At 35.7% G+C, this 9,958-nt stretch overlaps 1 protein-coding gene across 1 annotated transcript; it reads left to right on the forward strand.

Moving 5' to 3' along the window:
• LOC149560274 (mogroside IIIx synthase-like) lies at window positions 1–1,739 on the forward strand. The gene has a single exon (XM_089824582.1). It carries the CDS (start codon window positions 51–53, stop codon window positions 1,497–1,499), a length of 1,449 nt encoding a protein of 482 aa, XP_089680708.1. The 5' UTR covers window positions 1–50; the 3' UTR covers window positions 1,500–1,739.
• Window positions 1,740–9,958: the final 8,219 nt, after the last annotated feature.

Consider the following 9,958-nt stretch of genomic DNA (forward strand, 5'->3'; position numbering starts at 1 on the left):
AACCATTCGATCTCAGAATTACATTTTCTACACAATTCTCCTGCTGCAAGATGGAGAATGGCAGATACCAAAGTAATGGCAGTCAGCCGCTTCATGTCTTAATGTTCCCCTGGTTAGCCCACGGTCACATCTCCGCTTACGCAGAGCTCTCCATCAGGCTCGCACAGCAAGGCGTTCAAGTTTCCTTCTTTTCAACTCCGCTAAATATAGCGAAGATCAAGCCCTTCTTTGCAAGCCGCCATGTCCCACAGATTCAGCTGCTGCAGCTGCCTCTGCCAAAAGTAGCGGGGCTTCCGCCAGAAATAGAGAGCACCGCAGATCTCCCGATGCATTTGACCCCTCTATTTAGCGAAGCAGTGGATGGATTGGAAGCCCCGTTTGAGAAGCTTTTGGCGGAGATTTGTCCAGACTGCGTCATATTCGACTTTGTGCAATGGTGGGCGGGTAGAGCCGCCGCTAAATTTGGGGCAGCTTCTATCACTTTCTCTACGTTGGGTGCCGCTTTTATTAGCTGGGCTATGCATCCCGTTTGGCGGCAGTATGAGAAAAGACTTACGGCGGAGGATCTGGTGGAAGAGCCGAAGGACTACCCCTCGCGGGCGGTCACATTGAAGCTCTATGAGGCGGCGGCGGCTTTGGTCTTCAATGGGGCCCACAAACCAGATACTATTAGTTACACCGAGCGCTGCTTGCGTGGCATAGATGCCTGTGACAGCGTGGCTGTCAAAACGTGTGCTGAGCTGGAGGGCAAGTATGTTGAGTATTTTGGGAAGGTGACCGGGAAACCAGTTGTTCCACTTGGCCCTCTCTTGCCACCGCACGTGTCGGAAAGGAAGGTTGACTCGGATGTGATTACGTGGCTGGACAAGCAGTCGCCAAGGTCTGTAGTCTATATGTCGTTTGGGAGCCAATGCTTTTTAAGTGAGGAAGAGATTGCTGAGGTGGCCTTGGGATTGGAGGCCAGCTGTCTGCCCTTCTTGTGGGCCCTGCATAACTTTCCTACTTTGCTTCCATATGGATTTTTAGAGAGGGTTGGGAAGAGGGGTATTGTGGTAAGGGGATGGGTCCCACAAAGGGAGGTTTTGGCCCATGTTAGTGTTGGGAGCTTTATGACTCACTGTGGATGGAACTCTATAATGGAAGGATTGAGCAATGGGTTGGCTCTTGTAACTTCACCGATGCAACTTGACCAAGGTCATAATGCACGCTTGGTTGTATATGAATTAAATGCTGGAATTGAAGTTGGGCGAGGAGAGGATGGAGCTTTTCAAAGAGAAGAAATTTGCAAAGCTGTAAAGATGATTATGGGAGAACAGGGGAAAGAGATAAGAGCCAAGGCGAAGGAAATTGGTCAACTGTTCAAGGAAAAAATATTGAAGGATGGAGGATCTCAAGATGTGCATATGACTCAATTTGTTGAACATTTGCACTTCGTCAAGGCCAATTTGAAGCTTCAAAATGGAAAGGAAATTCAACACCGAGAAAGTAAAAATGTTTAGCAAATTGTGTGTCGACATCCTCCCTCTATCTAAATAATATACCTCATATTTATCATTTGAAAGAATTAAACATAAGGATTTTATGTGCTCAAACACAAATTACATCATACAACATGGACTTGAGATGAAAGTTAATGACAACGATGGCTCATCTAGGTTCTTAGTTGATTTATGTGTAGTAATTATTTATATTAAATATATGTTGTAATGAAAGGAAATATGGTGTTTTCTTAGAGATAATTTGTTCTCTTGTTTAGTTTGAAATTTGCATGTGTTAAGACCTTTCGTTGATGCTATGAAAGAAATACAATTCAATCTATAAATTGGTTTGTGCCTCCAAGAGGCAATATCAACATGTTATATAGTTTGGCATAATATTTAGTCAATGACATCTATCTTTCATTAATGAACAAATGCTAAATAATTAAAATTTTGTCATTCCCTAAATTGAATTTGATATCAACCCAAACATCATTCTTATGCTTTCTATGAAAATTATGTGCCCAAAAAAATTTTCATAGACCAAGAGAATCTCTTAGACTTCACTTACTTCCAACTCATATGCAATCTAAATTTAGTACATAATGGTCTTTTACCTCCAAAAGTAAATAAGCTAATTAATTAGGAGATCAAAATAATTATTATATGTTTGTATGGGAGGGTAATTTATGGAGTTAGGTCCACACTAGTCAATGGACAATCAAATAAATGTATTAAAATTTAATAGACAAAACAATTAAAGTTCATTATTAATCCCTACCTTATAAAGGCAGGGAACTAAGGCCCCGTTTGGTTTCTGGCATAGGAATAGAAAATTAGAATAGAAAAATGGAATGGGAATGGAAATGAGGAATGGGAATAGAAATAGGCAATTCCAATCATGTTTGGTGCACTTGGAATTCGACTGGGAATATGTTAATCTATTGTTTGGTTGTACAAAAATAGAATAGGAATAAGGTTAAGTTTTGTATTTTTTAAAACATTTTTCCTAAAAAAAAATTTAATTTATTATATTTTTAGTTAATTCATTTTCTTTTTTTTTTTTAAACAAATAGATATAATTTTTTAAAAATGTTATTAAAAAAAATTTAACAAAAAAAATTCAAAAAGTAGAAATTCAAAAAAAAAAAAAATTTGAAAATTTTTTTTTAAAAAAAAAATTTAATGGAAAATCGGAATGGGAATGGAAATGGCCTATTCCAATAACAGATATTTTTTGGCATAAACATATGCTCATTTTAGGGGCAAAATTGGAATATGTCTTCCTATTCCCAATTCCAATTGAGCTTACCAAACAGCGAATATTAAACATATTCTAATTTTGTTTTCCTATTCCACTCATATTCCAACAACCAAACGGGGCCTAATGTTTTTGTTAGACCCTATCCAATTTAATTTTTTCGCTCAATCATATGTTATACTTCAATTTTGTAAAGGTTGGATTTTAAAAACATTTTTTAGATGATAAATGCTAATTTTCCACTGGTCTATGGGTAATTTCCCGAGGATTAATTGATTTATTGGGGATGGAAAAATGGAGAAAAAAGTTCGAAAAGACAGTGCAACGGATGTATTTATGGTGCATGTCAGAGAAAATATCGCTATTCATAAATATTATGCTTCCTCTATAGGTGTATTTGTACTTCCCCTATTCATAAATAAATATATTGTTACGTGGATGTTATAGCTAGAATTCTAGCGATGAAACCAATATCATGTTATGAAAAAGGACGGAGATAATTAATAAATGATAAGATCCAGAAGGGATTTTTATCAAAGGCCCCCATATATTTTCCAAGATAGATACATGTGTTCTCTATTAATCTTTGAAGTTATTATTATATTAGAAAAGTATACACCTTTTTAAAAAGATTGAACTTTTTCAATGATCAAACATTTATGTTGGATTTTGTTTCAAATTTATAGTAGACAAAATAATTTTGGTTAAAATGTATTCTATCATCCAACATGCCGCAAAAGAGTTGAGCCCTTGTTTCTTAATAGTATTTTTTTGGGAATTATTATTTTAATAGTAAAGTTTTCTGGAATTATTTGAAAAGCTATCAGATTTGATTTGGTTGTTGTGGCGCGCTTTGAAATGAGAAATAAATATTTACACTTGTGTGTTAAAAATCAAATGTTATCTTATTAGTTAAGTCCTGTAAATATCAAGTCAAATCGTAATTGAGAAGCGTGTAAGTTCAAAAGGTTTAATTAAAACAATAATTGATTTATTTGGTTTAATTGTTTATTATTATTATTATTATTATTAAAGTTAACACTACATTTAGAGAGTTTAGAGTGAAATAGAACTAAATATTTATTATTAAAATTAAAATTAGATTTGCTAGATTTGTTGTCATTAGATTTACCTTGATTTATTGTCATTTTATTTTCTTTATATTTATTTCTTAAATTAAAAATAAAAATAAAAGGTCTCAATGTATATATTTCAATCTAATTCTCTTGTTTAATTTCACTAATAATCAATTTAGTGCATTACATTTTTAAAATGTTATTTATATGCATATAATAGTTAATTAGATATTGAGATACTTTAGAATGAAATTTTTCTCCTATCATTCAACATTTCTTAACTCTAATAATCAATTTCATGCATTACATTAAAAAATATTATCTATATGTATATAATAGTTAATTAGAGATTGAGATACTTTAGAATGAATTTTTCTCATATCATTGTGTTCAATTACATACGCATAAATTCAACATTACTTAACTTAGTGCAATTAAAATTGCATTTATTATTAGGTGAGAGCCTACATCGATAAATTGGGATCATCGAGGAGGTCATGGGTTCCAATCTACTTGCTATTAACATATAAAAATACTTAATTTCAACAACAATAATAAATGAATAATAAATAATAATAAAATGTATTTCTTACATAAATTAATTTAAAAATCATATATTATAAATAAAATTTTAATTCATTTGACATTTTCCAAAGTTTTCTTACTCTAATATAATCTACATTGTAGGACAAAAGAATGGTTGTACAATCTATCCTATAATTAATTCAATCTTATCTATCCCCTTGCTTGAATTTTTCCTAATTTAGAAAACTAGAGTACACCCCAAACAATTGACTAACAACTAATCATGCTATAATTATTTTTGAAAAAGAATGCTTTTTACAAATATATTTTTTCATGCAAATTAATAATGGGAGCCAACCAATTTCTTAGTTCCCTATGGAAATGAAAATTGCCACTTATTTAACCTACCTTCTAACCCTTGCACAAGGTAGGGACTCAAGCTCTCACAGAGCTCTTGTTATTTTTTATTTTGAAGAATTTAAAATATAATTTCTTTGATTTCTCATTGGTTAGAGCAATGAGAGAAATAAGAAAATAAAAAATTCATTATTAAAAATCTAGAAATGAACATTTTATCAATAGAAAAACTAGAAATTTTCATCCAGTAAATTCTAAAAGCGTAGCAAATTCTCTCAATTTTAGGAGCACATATAGAAAATGCAATTGTCTGCACTCCTTCAACATCTCCTTACCACTACAATCAACAAAGTCCTCTTCATCTCCATTGCGAGTTGTTTCTTTGTTTGGTCAAGGAAAGAAGGCAACAAGCTCCTCCTCCTACCTCTAAATTCAAGGTTGCACTTGCTCCTGCCACTGATGAGCTCGCCAAGTGGTATAAGAAGTCATTTGCACTTCAATCCTAGCTTGTCTCCTTTCTTATTGGGACACTTTAATCATTTTCTAGTATATGGGTGACCTAAAGTATGTTCCAAGAAATTTCTTATCCAATCTTGAGAATTTTCCATGATTTAGGTAGTTGTAATCACCCCATAGTTTATTTGGAGACCCTACTACCAGTGGAATCTATAAAATCGTCTTTCTACTATGTTTTGGCTGAATTCTTTTTTTCTTATAGAGTAAATCTATGCACATTAATAGGACAAGGCAAAGGGATCTTTTAGCCTCAAGGTTTGCTTCAAAGAGTGAGCACATTTTGTTTTCCTCTTTATGCTTTGGCTCCTTGGTTTGGAAATGCAACTATTTATATTAATTTTGTTTGACATAGTAATGGGTAAGATCCCTTTAAATTGAGCAAGTTACCATCCTCTGGTTTGCAATTGAATTTGTTATACTCTTATTTTTGGTTATTCATTCATGTAATTTGGTACCATAATGGAGGAGATTAAAATCATTTTCCAGGCTTGGGCTCTGTGAAGACAAAGGTAATTTTGTTCTTCGTGAAAATGGGTTCAGGAGATGAATTAGACCACAAGAGAAGGAAGGCACAATTTGATGTTGGAGCTCTCACGATTGATGTGGGAGCTCGCAACATATTTTTGAAGTCTTGGATGGTAAAGCTCATTTATGCTGATCATGTAATGATTTGTTTTATCTCTTATTTTAGATTTAGGATGCAATGTTTTTTAACGGTGGGTTCTTTTTTGTAGAAATGGGCATCTAGGGCTTGATGTTGAATCAACTCGGATACTATATTCCTATATTTGATACATGAATTGGAAAAAATATTGTCATACTCCTATAGTATAGAATATAGATTATATAGATTATATAAAATAGGGAGGCTAGAAGGCTATTCCATTCACCTTATGGGTATGTGCAAGATCATGGTGTACCAAACTATGGCCTTAAGTGGCAGTGAAAAATCAGCAAATCAGAGTTATGTCAACTTGATACATAATTTTAAAGTGGTTATGGACTTTATATCAAAAAGTTGTAAGAAAATAATTTGTAGAAAATTGAATGTAGTTTCTAAACTACTAGACCTTATCAGGAGAAAAAAATAATATGCAGTACTACGAAAATTTTAGGGCAAAAATAAAAAGTAGGTGTATGTCTGACCACCTTAATCAAAATCAAATGATAATATTTTTTTAATATAATTATAGATATAAAAAGTAGACTCATGCCCGGATGTGACACATATTTTTGGTATTTTTATTCCAAATAAATAATTAAATATGAATTTTCTACCAAAACTTTTTTGGAAAAAAAAAATCACGTGTCTGTCGACCTTAACTAATAAAAAAAATTATGATTTTTTTTTCTTATACTAGGCGAAGCACAGAATGTGACCCAACTTTTAGATTTAAAAAATGTTATACCGTTTGAAAGTTATAGCTATTTTTCAATCAGTATGTCAATCAACACTTTATAATAATCTTCATTGATAATTAACTAATAAATACTTATTGAACTCAAAATTTGACAGAAATTATATTGATGGAATCTCGAGAGCGATATTAAAAAACTCTTTTCGTTTCATTGAATTTTGATTAAAACAACATTGTCAGATAGCTACCCGAAGTCTAAGTGTCACTAAAACCCTCCTCAAACACGTTTTTTGGGTTGACTGGGAAGACTTGGTGAATACCAAGCCTAATCGGATATCCAATCTCAAATTGGATATCCGGTATGGCTCGGTGAGCCCCCATCCACTTTTGGAGGGAAATTTCAAATCACAAGACACTTTAGAGTGAAAATCGAGTTTCTAATTTATAGTTTATAACTTATCAATTATTTGAGTTATATTACTATGTAAAAATATATTATAATATTATATAATAACGTAATGTAAAGATATAACATATAATATATTATAAATTATTCTTATTATAATTTATAAATATAATATATATTATTATTTTTCCTATATTTTTATTAAATATAATTACGTAATATATTATATATATATGTATGTTATTAATATATCATAATATATTATCTTATTAGTTTATTTTATATGTGTGTGTGTGTGTGTGTGTGTCCATAGGGGTCCTAGGACCCCTAGGGACATATTAGAATCATTCTTATGGGTCGAAGGGGTTCATAAGGTGACCTATGACCCGCTTCGACCCATTACATGATGACATATGTCCCTAGGACCCCTAGGGACATACTAGAATCGTTTAGAATCCTTCTTATGGGTACAACATATGTCCCTAGGACCCCTAGAGACATAATAGAATCGTTCTTATGGGTCGAAGGGGGTCATAGGGTGACCTATGACCCCCTTTGACCCATTAAATGATGACATTTATCCCTAGGGGTCCTAGGACCCCTAGGGACATATGTCGTCATTTAATGGATCGAAATGGGTCATCTAGGACCCCTAGGGATAAATGTCATCATTTAATGGGTCGAAAGGGGTCATAGGTCACCCTATAACCCCTTTCAACCCATAAGAACAATTCTATTCTGTCCCTATGGGTCCTAGGACCCCTAGGTACATATGTCGTCATGTAATGGGTCGAAGGGGGTCATAGCTCAACCTATGACCCCCTTCAACCCATTTGAACGATTCTAATATGTCCTTAGGGGTCCTAGGGCCGCTAGGGACATATGTCATCATGTAATGGGTTGAAGGGGGTCATAGGTCAACCTATAACCCTCTTTGACCCATAAGAATGATTTTAATATGTACCTAGGGGTCCTAAGACCCCTAGGGACATATGTCATCATGTAATGGGTCAAACTATGACCCCCTTTCACCTATGACCCCGTTTGACCCGTAAGAATGATTCTATTATGCCCCTAGGGGTCCTAGGACCCCTAGGGACATATGTCATCATTTAATGGGACGAATGGGGTCATAGGTCAACCTATGACCCCCTTTGACCCATAAGAAATATTCTAATATGTCCCTAGGGGTCCTAGGACCCCTAGGGACATATGTCGTCTTGTAATGGATCGAAGGGGGTCATAGGTCAACCTATGACCCCCTTTGACCCATAAGAATGATTCTATTATGTCCCTAGGGGTCCTAAGACCCTAGGGACATATGTCATCATTTAATGGGTCTGACCCATTTGAACAATTCTAATATGTCCCTAGGGGTCCTAAGATTCTATTATGTCCTTAGGGGTCCTAGGACCCCTAGGGACATATGTTGTCATGTAATGGGTCGAAGGGGGTCATAGGTCAACCTATGACCCCCTTTGACCCATAAGAACGATTATATTATGTCCCTAGGGGTCCTAGGACCCCTAGGGACATATGTTGTCATTTAATGGGTTGAAGGGGGTCATAGGTCGACCTATCACCCCCTTTGACTTATTTGAATGATTTTAATATGTTCGTCATGTAATGGGTCGAAGGGGGTCATAGGTTGACCTATGACCCCCTTTGACCCATTTGAACGATTCTATTATGTCTCTAAGAGTCTTAGGACCCCTAGGGACATATGTCGTCATGTAATGGATCGAAGTGGGTCATAGGTCAACCTATGACCCCCTTTGACCCATTTGAATGATTCTAATATGTCCCTCGAGGTCCTAGGACACCTAGGGACATATGTCATCATGTAATGGGTTGAAGGGCCCCTTTGACCCATTTGAACGATTCTATTATGTCCCTAGGGGTCCTATGACCCCTAGGGACATATGTCATCATTTAATGGGTCAAAGGGGGTCATAGGTCAACCTATGACCCCCTTTGACCCATTTGAACGATTCTATTATGTCCCTAGGGGTCCTTGAACCCTTAAGGACATATGTCGTCATATAACAGGTCGAAGGGGGTCATAGGTTGACCTTTGACTCATAAGAATGATTCTAATATGTCCCTAGGGGTCCTAGGACCCCTAGGGACATATGTCATCATGTAATGGGTTGAAGGGGGTCATAGGTCAACCTATGACCCCCTTTGACTCATAAGTACTATTCTAGTATGTCCCTAGGGGTCCTAGGATCCCTAGGGACATATGTCATCATGTAATGGGTCGAAGGGGGTCATAGGTCAACCTATGACCCCCTTTGACCCATTTGAACAATTCTATTATGTCCCTAGGGGTCCTAGGACCCTTAGGAACATATGTCATCATGTAATGGGTCGAAGGGGGTCATAGGTCAACCTATGACCTATGACCCCCTTTGACCCATTTGAACGATTCTAATATGTCCCTAGGGGTCCTAGGACCCCTAGGGACATATGTCATCATGTAATGGGTCGAAGAGGGTCATAGGTTGACCTATGACCCCCTTTGACCCATTTGAACGATTCTATTATGTCCCTAGGGGTACTAGGACCCCTAGGGACATATGTCATCATGTAATGGGTCGAAGGGGGTCATAGGTCAACCTACGACCCCCTTTGACCCATTTGAACGATTCTCAGGGATTACTTTACTGGCGAATCTTCGCATTTTGGCGATTTCGTCTAATGGGTCCATCGTCATTTGGCGAATATTTATTATATTTGGGTCCAACCGTGTCGTCAAATATTTATCATATTTGGGTCCAACGCCCAGGGTGGTCGCCCATTAGTTATCACATGATTGGTCAAAAATATCGGTGCAATCAACAATGTGATATATAGTTTGGATACATTTATTTTAAACAATTCACCAGCCTTTGCATGTTGTTTCTTATTGGCCGATGTTATTTCGCCATTACTACAACCATATTAATTTTTCCTTGGGTTGGGTGTCACCAATCATTTTA

Source organism: Cupressus sempervirens, chromosome 4 (assembly GCF_028749045.1).
Source record: "Cupressus sempervirens isolate cs-2001-9-10 chromosome 4, ASM2874904v1, whole genome shotgun sequence".
Lineage (NCBI taxonomy): Eukaryota > Viridiplantae > Streptophyta > Pinopsida > Cupressales > Cupressaceae > Cupressus > Cupressus sempervirens.

Coding starts and splice junctions, on each gene's coding strand:
- LOC149560274 (XM_089824582.1), top strand. CDS start 51: ATGGAGAATGGCAGATACCAAAGTAATGGCAGTCAGCCGCTTCATGTC.